Raw genomic sequence first — 26,041 nt, 5'->3', positions numbered from 1 at the left:
ATGCAAATAAAATATGTAATAAATAATAAATGTTACGTACCTTAACATTTAACCTCAATCTTATAATTTCATAATATAAAATTAACTTTGGCAGGGTCTCATTAAAACTAACATTCTTTTCAAAGCAGTCCCATGTGGGTGGATTAACATCCTCTACTCCAACTCTTTCTTCATTTTTATTTCCTTCTTCCCACGTTACACAGGGCAACCCACAGCCCTAATCCCACCTACAGAATCATACTGACAGTAACTACAGCCATTTACATTAGTACAGATTCAGATTAATGTAAAGCTGAAGTGGTGATTTTTTTTTTAAATTTATTATCCTAAATGACACAAAAGTAAAGGTAATTATTGTAATAATAATTATAGCTTAAAATATATAGCTGAAACAGAATTGAAAAATATTTTCATAGTTTTTTTTGTACTACTACAGTTAAAAAATATATTAAATTACTCGATAGTATGGCTGAAAGCCTAAAGAAGAAACTTTGATACTTCATTGTTATTTTTTACAGTATTACAGAGATCCATTACGTAACAGTAGTAATTATAACTTAATTATATTAACATAAAAAAAATAACTGATAATTTCTTCACAAAAAACATTTTCACAATTATTGCAATATTTAGGTATTAACTGAAATTCATTCATGTAGCCATTGAAACAACAATGTTGAGTACTAAACAGAGATTCTTTCACCCATAACCTCTCCATAAACTAGAATGCAATAACTCATCTTTATTATACAAGTGTTATTTTTTTTTTCAAGGTCTGATTGGTCACAAAATTAAAACCACAGTGAAAATAAAAAATTTTTTATTTGTAACAAGTACTGACATAGATATGCTATTTCTCTACATAGTTGCCACACCAATTTAGACATTTGTCGTAGCGTGGTACCAACTTTCCAATACCCTCGTCATAGAACGGAGCCGACTGTGTTTTCAGCCTGTTTCTACGCTGGTCTGCAGCTCGATGTCTGTGCCAAAATGTTGTCCTCCTAGCCAGCGTTTCATGTGAGCAAAGAGGTGAAAATCAGATGGAGCCAAGTCCAGGCTGTATGGTGTGTGATCAAACACTTCCCAACGAAAACGCTGCAGGAGCTTCTTTGTTACAGCTGCAGTGTGCAGCCGAGCATTGTCATGGAGAAAGACAATGCCTGATGACAACACTCCTCTCCGCTTATTCTGAATTGCCCTTCATACACGTTGAAGAGTCACGCAGTATGAGGCAGCAGTGATGGTCATGCCATGTTCCATGAATTCCACCAAGAGAACTACATTCCGGTCGCAGAACACAGTAGCCATACACTTTCTGTTGGAGAAGGTTTGCTTGAACTTCTTTGGTTTACTGGGAGAATGAGAATGCATCCACTGTTTGTATTGTTCTTTTATTTCTTCAGTTTCGAAATGGTCCTACGTCTCGTCAATTTTGTTCAAAAAATCTTCTCCTTCATTGTGGTAGCGCTGGAGAAATGTTAGGGAGGCGCCCATTCTCATTGTTTTGTGATGGTCGGACAGCATCTTGGGAACCCATCTCGCACACAGTATGCAGTACTGAAGTCACTCACAATGGTGTAGAGAGCTAACCTTGAAATTTCAGTAAACGAATCACTCAATACAGAAATTGGGAACCGACGACTTTCTCGAATTGCCTCATCCACTCGCTCAATGAGATCATCGGCTGACACTTGCTTCCTTCCCTGACCGCCTGCATCATGAACATCTGTACGTCCTGCTTTAAAGTTCCTGCACCATTGTCGCACTTTGCTGTCACTCATTGAAGTTTCACCGTACACATTACTTATTCGTCGATGAATTTCAGCTGCATTACACCCATAAGCCTGAAGAAATCGAATTACCGCACGCACCTCACACTTGGCGGGAGATGCTATTGTTGTAGACATGTTTATGTGCTAGCTGCATGTTCAGAACTAAGCGAAGTGACGCGGCGTGATTGACAACCATACTAGAGACGCTGTGCAACACATATGCGCAAAGGTTCATCCGATTTTTGCACGGGTTTTTATTTCACATACAGACGTTATAATTATATTATTTTATTAATTTCTATGTTAACATAATGTAAACACATAATATACTAATACATAATTTATATATATTTTTTTTATGTAGCTGGTTTTACATATGGATCACTTATGTAAAGGAATTATTTACTCTTGGTCACCACTATAATATAATCTACAGCATCTCTTTTACAATGAGCTCAAAATCTAAGATAAAAATTGAATTTCCTGTATAGGCTACTAGTATATGCGTGTGTGTGTGTGTGGGGGGGGGGGAGGTGCACATGCACGTGCATGCTTGCTTGTGTAAAATATAATGCAAGCTCAAATATTTTTTTTTGTTTTCAATGATGTAATGGGTTGAACAACGAAATGGTAAATTTTGCCAAAAGGTTGGTGATACTGAAAATGAAACAATCAGTAAGATTCAGCAGGCTTTAGGCAATGACACTAAGGGGTTACTCAAATTAGAACATGGTATAACTGATTTAAAAATGGCTTTTTATCAGTTGAAAATAACTAATGTATTAACAGGCCTTCAACAGACCAAAATCTGGATGTCATTAACAAAAAGCAGTTGCATATCGTGATCATAGAATAGTGATATCTGAGAAATTGCTAATAACACTGAGAGAAGCAATGAACTTTATATTATTTGGGCATGTGCAGAGTGACTACAAACTTTTTATGTGATCTGCCTTCAAGTGAACAAAAATAGCTCCATTATGATGTCAGGGTGATCTCAATAGGCTCCATTGTGCATATGGATTTTTCTACTATGGGATTCTCCATCTTGAATATGCATTAAAAAGAATAAATATTTATAAAAGGTTTTCCACCACTTCATGATGCAATTTGATACACGTCTAGACATGTGGGAGTCACACAAACTCTCAAATCTGTGATACAAGAAAGCAGCTTCATAAAGATTTCATAACTACCCTGCATATGCCCAAAACATTAAAACATTGCTAATCTTAGTAGCAATTTCTCAAATGTCACTTTCTGTGATCAAACTATGTAAGTGCTTTTTATTAATGAGATCCAGATTTTTGGTTTGCAGAAGGCCTGTCAATATACTGATCACTATCAACTGGTAATCACTTTTAAATCAGTTTATACATTTTCTCATTTATGTAACCCTATAGTATTTTTAAAAAGACCAAAATGAAAGTAAGGAAATGTAGTAGAAATAACGAAGATGGATGTAAAAAGAGAAAGAGAAAAGATTACAGAAGAATTTTGTTATTTGGGAAGTAGAATTACTAAACATGGACGAAGCAAGAGTGATATAAAATGCCAAATAGCACAGGCGAAACGAGCCTTCAGTCAGAAATAAAATTTGTTTACATCAAAAATTAATTTAAATGTCAGAAAAAAGGTTTTTGAAAGTATATGTTTGGAGCGTAGCTTTATATGGAAGTGAAACTTGGATGATCCGAGTACCTGAAAAGAAAAGGTTAGAAACTTTTGAAATGTGGTGCTATAAGAGAATTAAAAAAATCAGATGGTTGGATAAAGTGACAAATGAAGAGTTGTTGCGGCGAATCGATGAAGAAGGAAGCATTTGGAAAAATACAGTTAAAAGAAGAGACTTATAGGCCACATATTAAGGTATCCTCGAATAGTCGCTTTAATATTGGAGGGACCGGTAGAAGGAAAAGATTGTGCAGACAGGCAACGTTTGGAATATGTAAAACAAATTGTTAGAGATGTAGGATGTATGGGGTATACCGAAATGAAGCAACTAGCACTAGATAGGGAATCTTGGAGAGCTGCATCAAACCAGTCAAATGACTAAAGACAAAAAAAAAAAATAGTATTATTGCCAAAAGCCTGTTGAATCTTATAGATTGATTCACTTTGGGTGATACCACAGTTTGGTAAAACTTACCATTATGACAACTATTCTGTCAATTCTTTATATCAGATCCAGAGCATTTTAGGCAAGAGTAGATTCTCCAAACTTTCAGAGGTCCTTACTCTTTAGACAAGGCACCTAGTGATTTCTGGTCATTCCCCAAGCTGAAGATTTCTTGATCTCTTTGGTTTCAATTTGAGAAATAAGAAGATATGAAGTGGAACATGGAAGCACAGCTGACAGGCATACAAAAATAGGATTTCCATATATAAGCGTACAAAACGTTTGAACAGAGCAGATCTTCATATTGAAGAAATTTTTTGTGTATTTTTATGTTTACATTGTGCTTGACCACATCCATTCTTTAAGTTGTCTGTTTAATGTGAGGTTATTGTTGTTTGGTTATTTAGCAATTTTCATGATATAAATAGAGTTTTGTGAAAATTTATTCCATTTTTTATTACAAAATCATTATTTCATATTTTTTGTTATGTGTGTCTTGAATATATAATAATGGATATAGCTTCAAGAAAGTATCTGAAAAATGTTTCTCTTTCTGAGCTTACCAGTATGATACGATGACTACTAACCTCTGAGTGTAGTGTTGAATTACAGACAGTGACTGCTATTTTAATACAATTATAGTTGGTTTATAATTTAAAACTACATAATTTTAAAAAAACTGGTTCTTTTCACCTCAAAGGAAAGGAAAATTTCACCATAAAAGAAAAACTACTCCAACATAGGATTAGTTATTAGTGAGAAATAGTAAACAGACTCAAAATTATTTGCTGTAGATTTAAATCAAGAGAAAATTAGCAGCCAGTAGAACAGATTTACATGTTACAACTGATATACATCGACTTCTTGCAGCTGGATGGAAAGCTCGCCAGCCAGCTAAAAAGCAGCTTTTAACCAGCAATGTGCAATGTGTTTTGGCTCTTGTGGCCAAAACACATACTAACTTGAACAAAGGAGATCGGAGAAATGTTGTTTTCTGACTAATCAAATTTTTATGTTCTGGGGAAGAGGGTTCCATACATTAGAAAAGCATCACTTGAAAATACATCACCAGCTCATATCCAACAATCAGTTAAATATCACCAGAAAAAAATGTTTTTGGGTTGTTTCACATTTGAAAGCCCTTATTCATTATTTTCAGTAGATAGTACATTAAGATTCCGAAGGAAAGGGTTGTGACACAAATTCAACACTCCATTGCCTTGTGGCAAGCGCAATGTTTGATTCAACAAAGCATGTTCCAACAAGATTTGATTCCATGCCATCCTTCCAAAAAAGTGGAAAATTTTTCAAAGAACAAAACATTAAATTGCTTCCATGGCCAAGTAAATCCCCTGATTTAAACCCAATTGAAAATCTTTGGGCAATAGTCAAAAAATGACACTCAAAAATGAATTGTACCACAAAAATTGACCTAATTATAGGAATAATATTGGTATGGTTTCAAGATAAGGAGATAAAAAACATGTGTAGTACACTTGTTAAATCGATTCAATCGTGTACATGAAGTGATTAAGAATAAGGACATATTAATTGCTACTTACAAAGCATATTAATTACTAGATATTCACCAATTGCAGGTATGATTTTTTTCTAAATAAAGTTACTACTTATTAAATACAATCTGTGTTCATATTAATTAACACTCTACTGTATACATATATATAATGTATTTTTTTAATAATCAAAAACCTACTTGAACAACCCGAATACAGAATTACAAAGTAAATGAAATTACACTTACCTTAATTTTTTTTCCAAAAGCACTTTCACAGGATCTCACATCATCAGTTGTATATAAAAGATATAATTTATACAAAATTACATATCAAACATAACTTTTTTAAAAATTAAAATAGTAATTTAACATAAGCTGGCCAGGTTACATAGTATAAATTTTTATCTATTTATTTTATTTTAAATTTAATTTAATTTTTAAAAAATATTTAATTATGACATCATATTATATATATATGTAGTTATTATATTAATTGACTTTGTATGTTTTTGTATACATATTTTAATCTTTTAATTTTAATTTTAAAAGAGTTATGTATGATATGTAATTTTGTATAAATTATATCTTTTATATACAACTGATGATGCAAAAGTGCTTATGGAATAAAAAAAAAAATTAAGGTAAGTGTCATTTCATTTACTTTGTAATTCTGTACTTGGGTTGTTGTAATTCTGTACTTGGGTTGTTCAAGTTGGTTTTTCATTATAAAAAAAATACAATATACTGGTATAGAAGAATATGGGTCTTGACTAAAGTATCTTCTAAAGTATTGACTTTAGAAAAAAATATACACATATATATATATATATGTGTGTATTTTTATATATATATATATACACACGTGTCTGTAATATTCTGTACTGTGGAACAAAATTTATTTAATTATACAATATGATGGACATATACTGACCTCCTTCAAGATTGAATGATAAGAATTGACCATAAATAACTTTATCAGGAGCAAAAATTACATACTCGCAAATTAAATTACCATCATAATTATTTGGATAATTGGGTGAAAATATTCTAGTTTCTTCTTGTGGTATTATCCCTCCACAACCCACCTTCCATTTTGCCTAATAAGCATAAAAAGAATATTATTACAAAATGGATATATATATGTATATAATTATTGTATAGCTTGTCCAAGCTGAATTGAATTAGATCTAATGAACAGCATAGCTGTATATCTTACTGCTTAATGAGGACAGGTTTATTTATAATACTATTTGATTAAAAACAGTATGTATACGGTATGACTATTGTATATTCTAATCAATAAACAAATTCACATCTTATATTTATTTATTACTTATCCTGAGTTTATATGTTATTAAATTAATAATTTATTTCTTTATTAGATACCGAAATAGATATGTTATGAAATATTATGCAGACTAATCAGCTGTTACTGATTAGTGTTTAGGCCAAAGTACATTTATTTATAGTTTTATAACTGTGTAAAATATCCAAACCAAACTTGCACAAGATTGATGTCTACTGTTTATGCTACGCTCTTCACTCTTTGTTATGAGAGTAGTGAACAACTGTGTGCTAGCCTAGGTAATGAGTCATACATAAAAAAAAAATTTCTTTATTCAGGTTTGTGTAAATAATAACCAAATGATATGTCATTGTAAACATTCAAATGAAGCATTAGATAACTATTTATACAAACCATTCCTGATTCATTCAAATACTAACTTTTTTTTTTGTAAATGATTCCATTCTAATTTAAATTCTATTTGCAGTTACATATGATAAAATATACATATATCATAAAATATACATATTTTTTATATTATAAATTAAATTATTAAACAATAACATGAATCATATGATTTTTGGTGGGCAGTTATGTTAAGACTCAAGTTTCACTTTAAAATCTCTTTAAATAAATTCTCACTTTTTTTGTTACTCTTATTTAATGAATTTTTCTAAAGTGGTTGGTCAGTCTAGTACCAGCCATCAGAGACAAAACATGTATTAAAACTTGTCCAGTTAATTGTGTGTCTCTGAAGAAGAGTAATGTTCTTTGAGTTTCAATTCTTGAAAGTAGTTGAAATTGTATGTCTAATTTAGATGGAAAAGACATTTACTGCCAAGGGAAAGAAATTATACATAATGTTTTTAATTGCATGAAAAGGAGGAGTTGCAGTTGAAATGATTGTTAATGATCCCAAAAAAAAATGTTGTAGAGCGTGTTGCGTGTGCCATACTAGTTGTAGTTACTGGTACAGTTATCGCAATACAGTTTATCAAATTACTGGTGAAATAGCTTCAGAAAAAAATTCAATTCTCGCAAAGGAATAAAACAGTAAAAAGAAAGTGACAAACCTGGACAGTTTTGATCAGAATGCTGTTTGACGTAGTGTTAAAATTTGACTTAACCAAGGAGCTTGCCTTCTCTAAGGAAACTTACAGCAAAACTAAAAAGTTATGGGGTATTTAATGGGCAAAGGAGTGGCTTACGGACACTTTTGTTAAGCACAGAATTCAAATGGAAGAGAATCAGAAATAACTGGGCAATTCTTGTTGAAAAACATGATATTCAGTACAAATGATCTGTCTTTGAATAAAGCTGAAGAATATCAAGTTGAAGGAAGACCAATCATCTACATCATCAATGAGACACATACTTTAAGTTCTCATTGCCAACGGTAATGTTGTCAACCTTCAAATGCATCTGAGTGTTTTCTATACCAGTTTCAAAAGGAGAAAGGATATTAATTATTCACATCGTTGGTGAAATGGGATTTGTTCCTAACTACTTGACAGTATGGAAAGCCAAATCTTCATCAGGTGTTTATCAATCTCAGATGGATTATAACATGTTTATAAAGTGGATAAGAGAAAAATTAATGCCTAACTTGCCAGTAAACAGTGTCGTTATTTTAGATAATCCTTTTTATCACAATACTGAAAAAATTTCGGCATTGAATCAAAGACCAAATTCAGCACCAACAAAAAAAATCAATGATTGACTAGCTGTGAACTAACAGCTTACCACTGCATGAAAATCTGATGAAAGTTCAGTTGTATGAGACAATTAAAAAAAAATAAAGATCATCTGAAAATGTAAAAGATAAGATATTGGCGGAAGGCGGGTTCCCTGTTTTATGCCTATCCCCATATCATCCCAATTTGATACCCATCGAGATGATATGGGCACCAGATTGCAACCAAAAATGTACAATTTACGACAGCTGCAGCAATGGAAATTTCTCAGAAAAAGTTCACAAAACTCTTAGTCGAGGACTGGATAAATTGTTGCAAACAAATTGCATGTGTCATCATCAATTTGGGAAACGAGAATTCATCAGAATCATCAGAAAAAGACAAAAACATGCAGTAGGGAGTGAAGTGCTATATATCTTGCAGCTTTGTAATTTTTTACTTTAGTTATTTGTATTATGCTAGTGCTAGTTACGAAATACATAAGGAAATACACTATAATTTAAGGTGTAAAAGTTCTACTGTAAAAAGCATTGTCCAGCAAATAAAAACAATTATAAAAACACAGAAAAACAAAAAATACCTACATTTCAAAGTAATAATTATATTTAATTTTTTTTTACTTTAAGTATTTAAAAATAAGTTAGCTAAATATTTATGTGCAGTTTTATTCAGTTATGAATTTATTTATTTTATTATATAAATATAAGACTAAAAATAATTAAAAGATTTATGATGCGAATCTGTTTATTAATTGGAATAAACATTAGTATAAAAAATACAAAAAAAAATTTATACTGTAAATTAGTATAAAAAAATTAGTTAAGTTAAAAAATTACCATAAAATAAAAAAAAAATTACTGTATAAATACCACAATATTTATTAACCACATATATACTGTCTTCCATGAATATCATATTATAGCCCTGCGCTAGCTAGGCAACCATTGCCTAGATCAGATCTGTGCCAATTCAGCTTTGTCTAAGCCGAAACTAAAAATAACATAATTGGGTAATAAAAAAAAAATAATATTATTGGGTAATAATACTCAATATTGAGAATTAATAACCAAATTTGAAAATTGTTCAGAAGTATTATATCATTCAGCCAATTTATTAATAATGAACATTTTTAAGGAGCAAAGAAACTGAAGACCACCATATAAATCTTGATCTAAAACACTTCTAATGTAAATTTTATATAAAATAAAAATATGGCAGTATTATTGAAGTTAAAACTGACCTTTAAGATAATTGAATAATTAAATAATTTAAATGCTGTAACATATTCAAAATTTAATTAATGTAAAATTTATGTTAATATAAAGCTATTTCATGGTGTATGAAAAAAGCCCACTAAAATGATTACTAAATAACCAATTAAATATCAATCTTTTTTTGGGGGTTGTCCGCAAACCAAAAATTTGTAGTAATAAACAATTTTTAAAAGTTTTACAGCTAAACATTTTCAATTAATTTATGATTTTTGTAAAATTTAAAAATTATCAAATTTTGTTTTGTTATGAAATTTTATTTGTTCAGTTTTTCATGAATATGACATGACCGTATGTCAAAATGTTACGGGTGCCAGACATCTAACATACCATACCCATCCTGGCTACTCAAGTATTATACATGTTATAAAATACTAAAGAGAACATTCAAGAACCACCTAGAAAGTAAAAATCAAGAACTAAATGCTATATATGATTGTCATCATCATTTAGTTATATCACACAATTAATAAAGAAAAGGAAATATTACACTTATATACAAATATACGCTGATTCCTCAAGAACATTTTACATCGTTCAATCAGAATTGTCGCCTTGATCTTTATGGTCATGCTTTACACAACAATAATCACAGTTTCTGTATTTCATTATTTTTGGAATACTTTATAATTCTTTGCATGCTAAAAGATAACAAGCCAACGAGCTTTAAGCCGACAAGATACTAATCACTATTTAACTGATTATGAATTTATGAGGAATTCTTCATGATCACATTTTATTGCTTATTTGACAGATGCAAAGCTTAGGTATGGTTTGTTTTGATAGCAGCATTTTTTAAGAAAATAATGTTATTTAGCTATGGTTATAATAATATCACAATAAAATCTAGTCCTGAAACAAGGAATAATTAAGGTTTTTGAATTTATCTTCGTATATCAGGAACTCTCTAGACAGTTTTAATTTATCATTAATTCATTTTCCAGAAATTGCTTGATGATCCATGCTCTGTAATCAAAAAAGTTAAAATATGACCTTTTATCTTTATCCTTATCAAATTTCAATGATTATTCTGATGATAGCAGACAAAATTACCTTACAACCAATACATAAGACAAAAAGTGAAAGCATATTCATAAAGTATTTATACGCTAATAATATCATTGAATATATTATTAAAACTTACAATAAAGAAATATACATACATTAAACCATTATTGCATATATACAGCATACAAACCTAATAACCTCATAATAAAATATTTAAAAACAAAAATAATGAAATAAACAATCTTTTGGAATTTATAAAATTGTGATTGTGTTGGTATTTAAACAGGAAAACCAAACAAATCCTTTAAAACTGGATTTCTTGAACATTATGAAAATTACAAAAATAATAAATTAGATTTATCTAATATGGCAGACCATCTAATAAACAATAAATATTCTATTTCTGATATTAACACAAACTTAGAAATATTAGAAATTAATAGTGACAAAAATTAAATGTATTAGACAAATATTATATATATATATATATACAAACAAAATTTCAATTTGATAAATCATCAAATATGCAGTCATAAAAACTGCAACAGAGAGCAGCAATCATGTAATAAATTAATATACAATTCTCATTTTATTACGTTAATTTAACAAACATTACACAATGGACATAGTTTATTTTAATATTTTTAATTTTTAAAATATAATTTAATTAAATAATTCAATCATGTCCGAGTATACGGAATCCTGCGAAAGTAATTTCATATATATAAAATCAATTCTTCCTTTATCATTGTCCATATCTTTCTGTGTACTAATTATATTAAAGACTAAAAGTAAAATTCAGCAATCCACGACAGTACAGAATCTAATAATATTTCTTACCTTATTTCTTCATTTGTACGCCAAAAGCACTTCTGAGGATTTTTCCTTATTATCAACTGATCAAAAAATTAAAAACTTTAAAATTATACATTAAAAATTAAAATGATCACATATATACCGTAAAATATGCAGTCAAAAATTGAAATTACATATTAAAAATTAAACATTCTTAATAACATAGTTTAATTAAGTATATAGGTTAATAAGTATAGGTTAATTACAGTACTGTACTAATACTTTATAAATTTTACTTAATATTTACAAAACGTGCTGCTATCTACAGCAGTTTTGATAAGACAATCATTATCAAACTCTGCAGATTAATCAAGCTGAATTTTTGTCTATATTTGTATATATAATAATATTTTTCTAAAATGGCCAATTTTTTATCATTTTCTTTTGTAATTACAATTATTTTAAATTTGTTTCTAAATCGGTAATGAAATGTTTGTTAACTATTAATTGGTCAGCAAAATTAGAAAATCCTAACTTGTTTTTATAATGTCTAAAATGTTCTGCAAACCTTACCCTAAACGATCTATTAGTTTTCCCAATATAAATTTTGTTTCTATACATTGACACCACAGCAAAGTGGATCTTTGCTGTCAATGTATTTTCTGCAAGCAGAAAATACATTGATAGCAAAGATCCACTGTCACCTGCATGCAGTTTACATTGTCATTAGTGATGGTTTTGTGATAGAACAATGCAGGAAATTCAGAATAGGGTGAACAAATATGCACAGCAAGGAAGGACGACAATCCAAAAAGAATGGGAGTGGCAAATGATTGACTATACTTCAACAATACCAAAATAAAGGAAGTGAACTTCTTGATATTATTGTTACTACAGAAGAAGTATGGATTCATTTTAACAAGATTGAGACAACAAAACCATCCAAAAATTGGATATATACTATACTTGCTGAACAAGTCCAAAAATTTAAATAATATAAAGAAATGATGGCTATCGTGTTTTGGGACTATAAATGAATTTTGTTGGAAAACTTATGAAGCTCGGAATGACAACTGCAGACATTTACTGTGAAACTGGCTTTGATGGGATAACAGCGAAGCTTCTTGTTCGCTCAATAGGGATAAGTGTAAAAATTATCACTCAGGTTTTTAATAAATTCTTCTTTGGAGAGTACTTCCCAGTGTACTGGAAGAAGGAGATTGTGAAATTATTGTTTAAAGGTGGTGACAAGGATTCCTCTGTTAGTTCATCATATAGGCCCTTGTCATTATTGGTAAGGTTTTAATAATTGTTCTGTACCTTTGTATAAATGAGGGGTTGACCTCACATGTTTTTTTTATTTAAGGATAATCAGTACAGGTTTTGTCCTGGAAAGAGTACTGATGATGCCATACTTCGTGTGATGAGTGTAACCTCCAGTCAGAAGGAATATATCCTGGGTATTTTTCTTAACTTTCCTGAGGCATTTAATAGCCTGTAGTGCCCTTCTGCTATACACCAATTACAGAAGGGAGATTGTAATTTAAGTGAATATAAAGTGTAATATGTAAGTGTTATGCAAAGTTACTTCAGTCACTGGGATGTACTGCTCCACGAGAGCAGCCAAGTGGGGAAGACACTATCCAACGGTTGTCCGCAGGCCAGTGTGTTGGGTTCATTATTGTGGGTGGTGCGAGTTTGATTCACTTGTGCGGCTGAGATTGCCCAGCGGATGTCACATCGTGGCTTGTGCTGATGATGGGCTCCTGCTGGTTGTGAAGGGGGTTGAATTTCGAGCCACTCAAGCATGCAGGCTACTCGAGCTATGGGGTCATCAACATACGATGATGTTTAGCCCAGAGAACACCACAATTATGCTCTTCAAAGACCGTTTGGCAGTGTATTGATGTCAGGCCAACGTATTAGATATATTCGGGTTCAAAAGTACCTTGGGGTGTTTCTTGATGAGAAATTGCAGTTTAAGAAGCACCTTCAATACGTCGCGAGGAAGGCCTTAATTCCTTCTTTGTAATTCGACATGTGGTCAATCCTGATTGGGGTTTTAATTTTAAGACTATGAGTATCTTGTATAAGGGCATCTGCGAGACAATTATGCTATATGTGGCGCCTGTTTGGGCGTATAGGCTAAAATTTAAAAGCTATAGGGATATTTTGTTACGGGCTCAACGCCTTATATTGGTAATGGTAACGTGTGGTTACCATACAATTTCACGAGAGGGCGATCTTGGTGATCGCGGTCGTGAAATCAATAGACTTGATTTCATTATGTAGCTAACAACATTATGTTGTTAACAAGTCAGGTGAATTGAGTACTATATTCACTAGATCAATTGTAGGGATTTGAATACTAGATTGCGGATATCATGTTCTTTGGTAGTTTGGTTTCAATTAACCACACATATCAGAAATGGTTGACCTGAGACTGTACAAGTCTACACTTTACTTACACTCATACATATCATCCTCATTTATCCTCTGAAGTAATATCTAACGGTGATTCCCAGAGGCTAAACAGGAAAAAAAATGTGAATTGACTTCAGGGAAAATAAAGGAAATAGAACGCTGTGGTGTAGCCCTATGGCGTGACAGATGGGATGAAACAGAGTGTGGTCATTATACACATGATCTTTTCCCTACTGTTGTTGATTTGCAGGACGCCTCTTGGGTCCACCCAAACAAGTATGTGATGCAATTTCTTTTTGGTCATGGCACTTTTTGGGAAAGACTTAAGAAAATCGGCCTGGCGGACTCTGGTATGTGTCCGCAATGTGGATTGTTGAACGATGCTTATCATGTAATGTATGAGTGTGCTAGGTATGACTTAATGTGCACGAGGACCATTTGTCCGCTTGATATTATCGGGTCGACACTTGATTGCCGAGTTAATTGGAAAAGCCAAGCCGAATGGTTGATCATAGAAGGTTTTATTACATATTTGGTGAAAGAAAGGATCACTGAAGGGATGTGAAGTTCCACTTGGACTTTTCTTCTTTGTATTTATGTTTGGTTTTATTGTTATTTTGTTTTGTGGTTTATTAAACTGTTGCTGTTTTTGTTTCTGTTTGATTATAGATTTGTTTGTTTTTCATTAGTTATGTTTTATGTTACTGTTATGTTTAATTAATTATTTTTATTGTTATGTATTGTTAGTGTTTCTGTGTTGCGTTTTATGATTCATTGTGTGTTGAACTCATTTTTACCTTTTGGGTAAGTAGGGTTCAGTTTCTTTATTCTTAGTAAGTCATTCAGTCTTGTTTGAGACTTGGCCAGATATGTTTTGTTTTGAGTTTATGTTAGTTAGTGTCACATTATGTTAGTTAGGGAATCAATGGGAATATCGCTTGTGCCATTCACATCGGTGGCTTCCTGACTGAGGCTTAACTGAAAGATGTTATTGCTGAGGTACTGAAGATGACCTCCAGTAAAGCCCGTAAGGGCTAGGTATGGAAGGGGTAGTGTGGTGACCAAAACCGTCACATAGAGGGTGTCTTTCCCTAAGGGGTCAGATGAAAAAGCTTAGGAGAGTGATAGACAATAAACTGCAAGGGATGCTAACGAAGGGGATTGTTTTTATTTGCATGACAATCGATGGCCTCATAGCACTGGGATTGCACTAAACAAGTTTAAGTGATAGGTTGCTGACCCCCTTGTACCTAACTTGGCACAGTCTGATTTTCATCTACTCACAAAATTTAAGAATTGGGTGGTTATTAAACATTTCAAAAGCAATGATGAACTCATGGATGGGTACTTTATTGGTGCTGTTCTTTGAAGAGGGAATAGACAATAAAGTGTTACTATGTGAAAAGTATTTGAATTTGAGCTGCAACTTTGTTGAGAAGTAATATAAGAAGTAATATAATTGATGTAATATAAATATGAATTGTGTTTAGTTTAAAGTAATTTTTTTATTTACTTTATTTTTATTGCTTGTCTGTAGGTTAATTTATAAATAGCTCTCAAACATTTTTTTCTTGTTTTACCTGATGTTGACGTACATCTGACACTTAAAATCATATTTTGAACCAACTTAACAAATTTTATTAAGACAGGTAAAAAAAATTAAATTAATATAAATGAATCTGCACTTTGCATTAATCTGGCTAAAAATTTATTTTTTTAACACATACCTTAAAACCATCACCATTAGTACGATTATTGCTTCTGAAAATTACTTTCATTTCAGATGAATCAGATTTATAGCTTTCAGTAAATGATGATAATCTACCACATAATCTTGTTATCAGCTTCCATTCATCTCTGGATTTAGAGAACAACTGAAATAAATAAAAAAAGGAAATAGTTTATAGATACCTCAATAAATAATAGATATAATATTAAACAACTGAGTATTAAATAATAATAACATGAACATATTACATACATTAGCCTCATCTCGGAAAGTGATTTAAAGCAACTATTATTCTTTTTCAGAATTAAAATGAGTTTAAGAATTTTTTTCTACAATTCCTATTAAACTCTAACATAGGACCAAATGTCATCCAAAAGCTAACTGGCACACTATAGGGGGGCTTAACAAAGAGAATACACAGAACAGCATCTTTACAATTTGTGTACCCTATATTTGAACACATTAAACTGCTCAAAAAATAAACAGGGTTCACATTGTTCTTTGCTCTTAAGAAATTATCTAAGAAGAACTTCTAAAGTAAAATGCCTAAGACAAAGGCCACAAAGGACGAACCCACTTATGCCAGTAAATGAACACATCATTTCAACAAGCAGTTAAGTCATTCAGTAATCTTCCAGATTCTACTATCCTTTTACAGGTTATCTGCAAGATAAATATACACACATATACAAGATAATACTTAAGAATGGAAACAGCTTTATACTGCATATCTCAGAGGTATTTTGAGGCAGAAAGAAATGTGAGGTTCTACATAGCTAAAAAAAATTTACATTATGGTGGGTTTTTAATTTTTTCTACCACCTTGGATCTGCCACATTCAATCAAACTTTATTTTTTTAAATAGGAAGATGGACATATGACACATGATTTTGATTTAAAATTTTACAAGAAAAACAATGGTGAAACCTGTTTTTCTCTTAATGCCTTCAGTAGTGAATTATAAGCATTCAAATTTGCAATGTCTGAAAAATCATGTTAAAAATAAAACGAGGAAATCAAGCTGCATGAACAATTTTATTGCATTTTACAATATTCATAATACATACAATAACAAATTTTAAACAGTGCTATAATACTGATAATAACTAATACAATTAACAACACAACAAGTTAAACGACTATATCTACGGATATTATTTACTTTAAATAGTAGAATATTTATTTTAAAATTTTAAATAAATGTTGATATTTTTAAAGATATATAGGCATATAGGTTTTATATGTCTATATACAAAACCTAGTTTAACAGGTACTAACTGAGTTTAACAGGGTTGATAAAGAATATACAGAATTTTAATTTTTTTCAAAAAACTTTTATTCATTCATCAATATTGATTTTGTCACCTCCAAAGTACTCCTTTTCAGATATAATAAATTTGTGCCAGTGCTTTTTCCAATCTTTGAAGACCTCAAGAATGCAATTTCCAGTTTGGCATTTAGCTTCAGCAATTCTGTCTTTATCTCTTCAATGTTGGTGAAACACCATCTTTCATGTGATTCTTTTCAGCTTGGGAAATAGGATGAAATCACAGCGGGCCATGTCCGGCAGATATGAAGGCTGAGGCATCATAACTGTGTTGTTTTTGTCCAATAATCTGCAAGTAAGCAGTGAAGAGTGAGTAGGTGCATTATCATGGTGCAATTGCCATGAATTGTTTCACCACAAATCTGAGTGTTTTCATTGGATTGTTTCATGCAAATGGCTTTGAACTTCCAAGTAGTAATCATTACTGACTCTCTGATAGTGATTCAAAGATTGCCCATAATCGTTTTCTTCAGTTTTTCAATGTTGTCATTGGATGTTGATATGCTGAGACATCCAGGATACTCATCATCTTTAACATCTTAATGGCCCTCTTGGAAATGTTTACATCACTTGTAAATGCTTGTTTTATTCATAGAAGAATCGCCAAAAGCGAACATTTAACATTTCCAATGTGGTACTACACTTTATTCCATTCTTAAAGCAAAATTTAATGTAAATTCTTTGTACCATCTTTTCCACAAGTTAAAAATCGCCAACCATTGCCAAAACACATGTAACCTTTATGACAGCCAACAAGAAATTAAGCATCCAATATGGCTGCTATACCAATATAAACATATGTTAGAGACCAAGTGTACCAACACAAAAAAATACAATACAATTGGACTGAGAAATTAAAAAATTCCATGTATTTTTTTATTAAACCTCATATATATCAGGTGGCTGAAAGATAACTTACAGTCCCCTCTAATTTTTTTTTATAATTGAGTTAACAGGATGCAGATAGTGGCATTCTACCTTATAAAATAGGTGAACTGAAAGTTTGGTGCTAGCCAACTGCAGTTCTTGGGTAGTAATCATGCAAAAAACATGTATAACTCCTGTACTTCATATACCTCCTTGCATAATCCAGACGCGTTTGTAAGCTTCTCTTACTTTATGAAAAGTTTCTGGTGAAATCTTCCTTTGTTCTATCTCAATGCGTTCCCTTAATTTTTCAAGAGAAGTTGGCTGTGAGCTATGAACGGTTAATAAATGATGTTTAAGCGTTCCATGTAAAAAATAGAAAAATTTGTTAAAACTCTTATCCACCCGATTTAATTTATTAAACAACGAATAATCATAAGAACTGTATTATTTCTGTAAATGTGATATGTTCCATTCATTGTTTAAAAAATGAAATTGGACCAGTAAGAGTTTTGTAGCAAATTTTTCTATTTTCTGCATGGAACGGTTAACATCATTTATTATCTATTATTGTATATCTACTGTCTATTACATTTTTTTTTAAATGTATTTTTTTAAAACAAAATTCTAAATTAATAACAGATTTTGATAATAGAAATGTAGTGTCTTACCTTTTTTGATATTGGTATCATTTTGTTAAAAATAGTTTTATTTATATTACAGAAATTTTTATTTCAGTGGAAGAAATTATATCTTTAAGACTCTTACCGAACAGTTTAAAATTTCGTTGTAATTTTTTTGGATATCACTGCGTTTTGTTAGATTATTCTTTTATTTTTTTTATCAATTACTGATCGTTATCTTATGGATTTATTATTAAAATTTATTGCCCTTCTAGAACAAACAATTATACTTTTTTTTAAATTTCTCGGCCAATTTTTTTTTTGGTAGTCATATTCACTTCATACCATATTTTTCCATTTTTTAATAAAACTAGTATAATGACTTTCACGAATCAAAGATCTGTGATGTAATATTGCACTTATTACTTTGTAAGTGTAACCCTCGATTTTTATCATTAAATTCAATTTTACCAATCAAATTTATATCTGTTTTATTTATTCCTTTTTTAAAAAACTATGTAGTATATCTGTTGTAAACTAATACTTCAATTTTTTATTATAAAATTTAAAATCTGTTATTAAATTTTACTTCAAGTACATTATCAAGTTTTTGTACGCTACCTAGTACTATCAAGTACTGCTATCTAGTGGTGCAATTTGTAAAGTCACATTAAAAATATGAATAAAATGACATATTGAGTCCTGTGGTTCAACAAATGGAAAAAAAAAACGTTGTGTAACAAAATTCGAGATATTTTTTGAACGTATTCTTTATTATAAATCTAACTGAACTGAAATATAATGTTTTCACACTTTTTTCCCCCATTTTCATTTCACTTTTAGGTTAGGTCATGCTTAGAACTGTAAATATAGGTTGTTGACTTCACCATCTGCAGTTTCTTACAGACAATCCACCGAGTTGATCTAGTGGTGAACGCGTCTTTCCAAATCAGCTGATTTCGAAGTCAAGAGTTCCAACATTCAAATCCTAGTAAAGGCAGTTTACTTTTATACGAATTTGAATTCTAGATTGTAGATACCAGTGTTCTTTGGTAGTTAGGTTTTAATTAACCACATATCTCAGAAATGGTCGACCTGAGACTGTACAAGACTACACTTCACTTACACTTATACATATCATCATTTATCCTCTGAAGTAATACCTGACAGTGATTCCTGGAGACTAAACAGGAAAAAAAGAAGAAAGAAAACTTACTGTCGAAGTTCTAACAAACTCCATGATACTTCTGGGTGGCTGTGTTTGTCAGAGTACTGTTGCTTAATCTAATGTATTTTGTTAGTTGTTTTGAAATTAATCTTCTTAGTTCAATTAGTCTTCTTAGTTCTGTAATCTTTTCTTAGTTTATACGGAATTTCATCTACAAATGAAAGTAGGAAGCCATTAAGTTATACCAGATCTTCTATTCTGACTGAGTTCTTTAGTGCAGTTGTTCAATGGCTATGTATTAGGAGATGTAACACATGTTAAAAAAGATACATTTTTGCTTTGTATGGGGTGATGATGTTAAAACAAGCAGTGTAGACATGTAATAGTAGAAAATGAGATGCAGATAAATACCTTTTCTGCTTCTATTTTTATTAAAATAAATATACATTCTGTTTTTAAAGTGAGCTATCTATAATTTGGCCTGATCAAGTTAATCAGGTAACTGGTTGTCATGTTACATGGACCTACTTGAATAATATCAAACACTACAATAACAGAAAGATATGAAAAGAGAATTTTTCAAAAAAAATAACACCACTATACTTGTGAAGGTTATCTCTTAACAATGATCCCATGGCAACAACTGCCTGGATTGGGAATGGTGGAACAGTAGACTGGTCAATACAATCAACTGATCTAACACACACAAGCTTCAATAGAGGAATATATAAAGACAAAGGTTTAATTTTATTCCTTTGTGCAAGTGTAAATGAGCAGGTTCAAATACAAAGCAGTTGCAATCACTGATGCACACATGATTCTAAGCATTTATTTTGAAACTGCTTACACATGGGATACCTGCAGTGAACTGTTTACAGTTTTTTACTTTAAAACTTTTATTATACTCATGCTGTTTAAAAACAATTGTGCTATTCAATTTTTTTACTTTCTTAATAATAAATTTTACAACCAAAAGGTTAAATTTTAATTTTTCCTTACAACTATGTGCAATGGTGAGATCAAATGATTTCTCTGTAGTTATTTATTACTTTTAAATAAATTTATAAAATTTAGTGTAGTTTTCCAAGAATTGAATGACAACTTAAGATTGAGTTAATGGTTATTTTAAGCTTGTACATACATTGTGCTACAACTTCATACGTTGTGAGAATTCTTTAGTAAAGTATCAGATTAAATAATGCTGAATTTTTATCTTTACAAATCACTGGATTCAATCATCAAGTGTAATAGTGTATTTTCATTTTGTTTTGTCTTTTTAACAAAATCTATCTTAACCAAAGCTTTCAAAAGACTAAACCAATTTTATTAATAAAAACTATTATTATTATTGTTACCTCAACATGATCATTTTCACATTTATCACTTGTTTCTAGATAAAATCGTTCAATAAAATTCAGTAATATATGATAACCAGTCTTAGTTCTTATAACCCACTCGCATTCTGCATTTGGAGGATAGTTAGATGGAAAACCTGGAGAATATATCTCACCACTCTTACCATGAATTGTTCCACCACAGCCTAGAGAATAAAATAGAAATAATTAATACAAGAATTAAAATGATTTAGGTTATTTTGAAAGCAAGCCATACCAATTAGTTGACTTCATGTACTAGATGGAAGGACAAACCTTGTACATATATGTATTGAGACCAATCAAATAATTACAAAGATGTCAAATGGAAAATTAAGTAATTTCAAAATAACCCATAACTGTCTAAAAACAACTTTAACTGTAATGTTTAATATACTGTACTGCAATTTCCTTTCAAAAAAAAAATTAAAGCAAGAAATTTGTCCTCAGTATCTTCTCATTTATGTTTCATAAAAACTAATCTAACACAATTTTTATTGAACATAATTGCTTTATACAGTGCATCTGGAAAGTTGCTGTGCAGTACGCTTTAGAATTATGTGATGCAATCTATTCTTTCGACATAAGGGGGTTGCCCTGTGGGTTTGTTGGGCATTGGTCTGTAATAAACCAAGACATCAGTTGTTGAGTTATGATTAAATTTGCTTTTTTTCATTTCATGTTGTTTTGTTTATTGGAATCAGTAGCTGCGAGAAACATAATGGTTCTTTTGGTAGAAGAATGCATTTTTCTTTTCTTGAACATGTCTTTCGTGAAAGTGACAAGTATACTGATTTAGTAAAGTACAAGATTTCTGAAAAGTTTCCAAATACTTCTGTTCCTCACCGCAGTGAAGTCTGAACTCTATCAAAAAATTTCAGGCAACAGGCTCTATTGAAGATGCTGGTCAAAGTGGAAGACTAGGGCCGAAAGTCCATCAAAATCAATGTGTAAGTTAGCACAGCAGTGAGCTATTAGACTTGTTACTGCACATAAAGCTGTAACAAAAGAACTGAAACTTTTCCCCTACAAAGTAATATGTGTTCAACCACTGAAACCTACAGATCACGCCAAAAGATTAAGTTATGGTTGGTTTAAACATTTTATTGACCAAAATTCTGTAGGTATCCTTGACATTACATTTTTTACAGATGAAGCGTGGTTTCATCTGGGAATATATATTAACTAACAAAATACACAACTATAGTTGATAACTAATCGCTATGAATTACACGAACAATCTTTACACACAGCAAAAATTCGAGTCTGGGGTAGTGTGAGTAGAACGCTCATTGTGGGTCCAATCTTTTTTGAAAATACAGTTAATAGAGTTCATTATTGTGCTGTTTTAACAAAATTCATTGATCAGTTAAAAGAAGTGGAAATCAATCATGGTTGGTTCCAACAAAATGGCGCCATGGTGCACACAGCTACAGGTCAATGATTTTTTTATGAATGTCTTTGGTGAATGAATCATTTCAAGGGGGTTTTGGCCTGCACGATCGTCCAGTGTGACTTCCCCAGTTTACTTTTTATAGGGGGCAGCAAAACAAGCAAGAGTATTCCAACAGAACATGCACGATTAATGAACTAATTACCGCAATAATGGCAAATGTATGAGACATTCCAGTATGTTAACTTGTTAAAGTGTTTGAAAATAAATTGCAACATGTGCAATGTAGTATTGATGTTGGAGGAGGTCTTTTCAGCATTTTTTTATAAACTATTCCAGTTACTGTAATATCTGTTTCTATAAAATAATGAAATAAAAATACAAAGTAATACTTAAGAAAGTTTATTCATTACACTTCCATAATTCAAGTGCACAGAAACTTTCTGAACGCACTGTATTTACATTTTTTAAAGAAATTTCTTATGTTAATACCTTCACTGGGCCAGATATATTAGTGAACTTAACCATCTTGCTGTATGGGCAACTATAATTCTGTACAGTAATTACCTACTATGCGTTACGGAGCATATTGGCCTGTCCTGAGGTTATGTACTGTGCGTGTAGTTTTTATACGCATTTATATGCTGAACTGTTTGATATTGTTTTTTTGTTCGTTTACATTTGTGCCATACCACATATCACATTGTTCTTCAATCTTTTTCTAACGATTTTATTTCCTTTTCATATATTTTTATCACTAGTTGTTAAATAAATAAGGCACTAGTACAATATGGCAACAATGAGGCCCGTATGACACAACAGTTAATTTAAAAACTTACTGTTCAACACTGTACTAGAATTACGCAAACAACGACAAACAGAGAGTAACTCCCTATTATGGCACATATCATGTGCTGTACCGCAGCGAACCTGTTAAACCAATAAACAGATGTGCCCAGCCATTAAAAAATCAGAAATTTTTTTTTTTTAATTACATTCGATGATACCAATCAACTGGTGAAAAAGTTAATGCTTTTTGAAAAATAAATCCTAACATAATTACCTAGTTTCTATAAGATCTTCTCCCTTTATGAATCATGAGACGCAAATGGTAAGGAAGCTTGAGTGCTCAGTGATACAGAGCAGCTGGATTGAAGGTACAACCATATCGGAGAGGTATCTGTTGAGAGCCAGACTAAGGAATGATTCTTGAAAGAGGGCAGCAGCTCTTTCAGTAGTTGTTAAGGGTGTACATAGGTCAGGAGGACTTAGATGGCCATATCAATATCACTCAATCTTCTGACTACTGCACAGCTGAAAGCATTGAAAACTACAGCTGTTTATTTATTTTTTTAAGAAAAAATGTAGCTCTCTGTATTTTTATGTAATAAAGATGGAGGCGCCTTCCATGGTAAAATATTCCAGAGGTAAACTAGTCCCCCGTTTGGATTTCAGGGTGGGGACTACTAAAGAAGGGGTCACTAGAAAATTAAAAAATAAAATTCTAAGAGTTGGATTGTGGAATGTTTGAAGTCTAAAAAAGGTTGTTAGGTTAGAAAATTTAGAGGGAAATGGAGAGGTTAAATGTAGGAATTAGGGAAATTTGGTGGGAAGAGGAAACAACTTTTGGTCAGGTGATTTTAGACTCGGCGTCAAATAAAGGGCAGTCAGGAGTAGGTTCCATAATTAACAAGAACATCAAGATCAAGTAATGAACAAGAAGGTAAAACCAAAACCTAAGCAGACAACAATTGTTAACATCTATTTATAGGTATCTACAAATGCCCACAATGATGATGAGGTAGAGTGTGCATACAAAGAAATTGACGAAAAAATTAAACACATAATAGGGGATGAAAATTTAATAATAGTTGGAGATTGGAATGCAAGCATTAGAAAAGGCAAGGAAGGAAATATTGTGGATGAATACAGGGTGGGAAAAAGGAATGAAAGAGAGGATCGACTTGAGTTTTGCACGAAGTATAATTTAACAATTGACAATACCCAGTTTAAAAATCATAATAGAAGAATATATACATGGAAAAAGCCAGGCAATACTGCAAGATATCAGACAGATTATATCATGGCTAAGCAAAGATTTAGAAATCAACTCGTTGACTGCAAAGCATATCCAGCAGCAGAAATTGCTAGCAACCGTAATTTAATGATAATGAAATGTAGATTAGGGTTTAAACCTAAAGAAAAGGTGTCAGATGAATCAGTGGAATTTAGAGAAGCTTAAGGAAGAGGAGGTAAAGAAAATTTTTGAGGACAATACAAGAGGTTTGGGTAAAAAACATAAGAGAGAAAATGTAGAAGAAGAATGGGAGAATATTAAAAAGGAAATTCTTAAATCAGCAGAAATGAACTTAGCCACAACAAAAAGAACTGGTAGAAAACCTTGGATATCAGAGGAAGAAGAGGAGGTTGAAGAGGATAAAAAGGGAGATACAAAACTAAGATCTGAATTTAATAGAGCATTAAATGATTTGAATGGCAGAAAGGCTGCTGGGATAGACGGGATACCTGCAGAATTACTACGCAGTCCAATATGGAAAAGATAGATAGATTATACAAATTGGAGAGTAATATTTAAAAAATAGGGGAAGTTCTGTCAGACTTCAAAAAGAGTGTTATTTTTATGATATTAAAGAAAGCAGGAGTAGAAAAATGTGAAAAATGCAGACCAATTAGCTTAACTACTCATGCATAAAAAATCTTAACTAGAATTCTGTGCAAAATAATTCAGAGGAGAGTGAAAGAAGTGTTAGGAGAAGACCAATTTGGTTTTAGGAAAAGTATAGGGACAAAAGAAGCAATTTTAGCACTCAGATTAATAGTAGAAGGAAGATTAAAGAAAAACAAATGGACTGACTGACTGATTTATAGACTTAGAAAAGGCATTTGATAATGTAGAGTGGAATAAAATGTTCAGCATTTAAAAAAATTTAGGGTTCAAGTGTAGAGATAGAAGAACAATTGCGAACACTTACAGGAACCAAACTGCAACAGTAATAACTGAAGAGCAAGAAAGAAACGGTGATAAAAAAGAGAGTCTGACAAGGATGTTCCCTACCCCATTACTTTTTAATCTTTACATACAACTAGCAGTTAATGATGTTAAAGAACAATTTTGATCCGGATTTAACAGTGTAAGGTGAAAAGATAAGGATACTATGATTTGCTGGTGATATAGTAATTCCAGCCGAGAGTAAAAAAGATTTAGAAGAAACAATGAATGGCATGGATAAAGTCCTTTGCAAGAACTGCTACATGAAAATACAGAAGAACAAAATGAAAGTAATGAAATGTAGTAGAAATAAAGTAGATGAACCACTGAATATAAAAATAGGATGAGAAAAGACTATGCAATAGAGAAATTTTATTATTTGAGAAGTAGAATTAATAAAGTTGGGCGAAGCAGGAGCATATAAAATGCTGAATAGCACAGACGAAACGAGCTTTCAGTCAGAAATATAATTTGCTTACATCAAAAATTAATTTAAACATCAGGAAAGCATTTTTGAAAGTATATGTTTAGAACATAGCTTTATATGGAAGTTAAACTTGGACAATCAGAGTACTTGAGAAGAAAAGATTAGAAGCTTTTGTTTTGAAATGTGATGTTATAAGAAAATTTTAAAAATCAGGTGGGTAGATAAAGTGACAAATGA

General features: G+C 31.4%; 1 protein-coding gene across 1 annotated transcript in view; it reads right to left on the bottom strand.

Moving 5' to 3' along the window:
• Positions 1–26,041, bottom strand: part of LOC142330195 (cubilin homolog) — a 170,094-nt gene that overhangs the window by 53,912 nt on the left and 90,141 nt on the right. Inside the window, exons 17-19 of the mRNA XM_075375320.1 lie at positions 20,957–21,141; positions 15,615–15,761; positions 6,342–6,507 (exon numbers count right to left, since the gene is read on the bottom strand). Coding sequence (XP_075231435.1) covers positions 6,342–6,507; positions 15,615–15,761; positions 20,957–21,141 — 498 coding nt within the window. The remainder of the gene's footprint in view (positions 1–6,341; positions 6,508–15,614; positions 15,762–20,956; positions 21,142–26,041) is intronic.

Source organism: Lycorma delicatula, chromosome 9, assembly GCF_047948215.1.
Source record: "Lycorma delicatula isolate Av1 chromosome 9, ASM4794821v1, whole genome shotgun sequence".
NCBI classification, from domain to species: domain Eukaryota; kingdom Metazoa; phylum Arthropoda; class Insecta; order Hemiptera; family Fulgoridae; genus Lycorma; species Lycorma delicatula.
The sequence above is the reverse complement of the archived record's forward strand: the minus strand, read 5'-3'. Positions and strand labels throughout refer to the sequence as shown.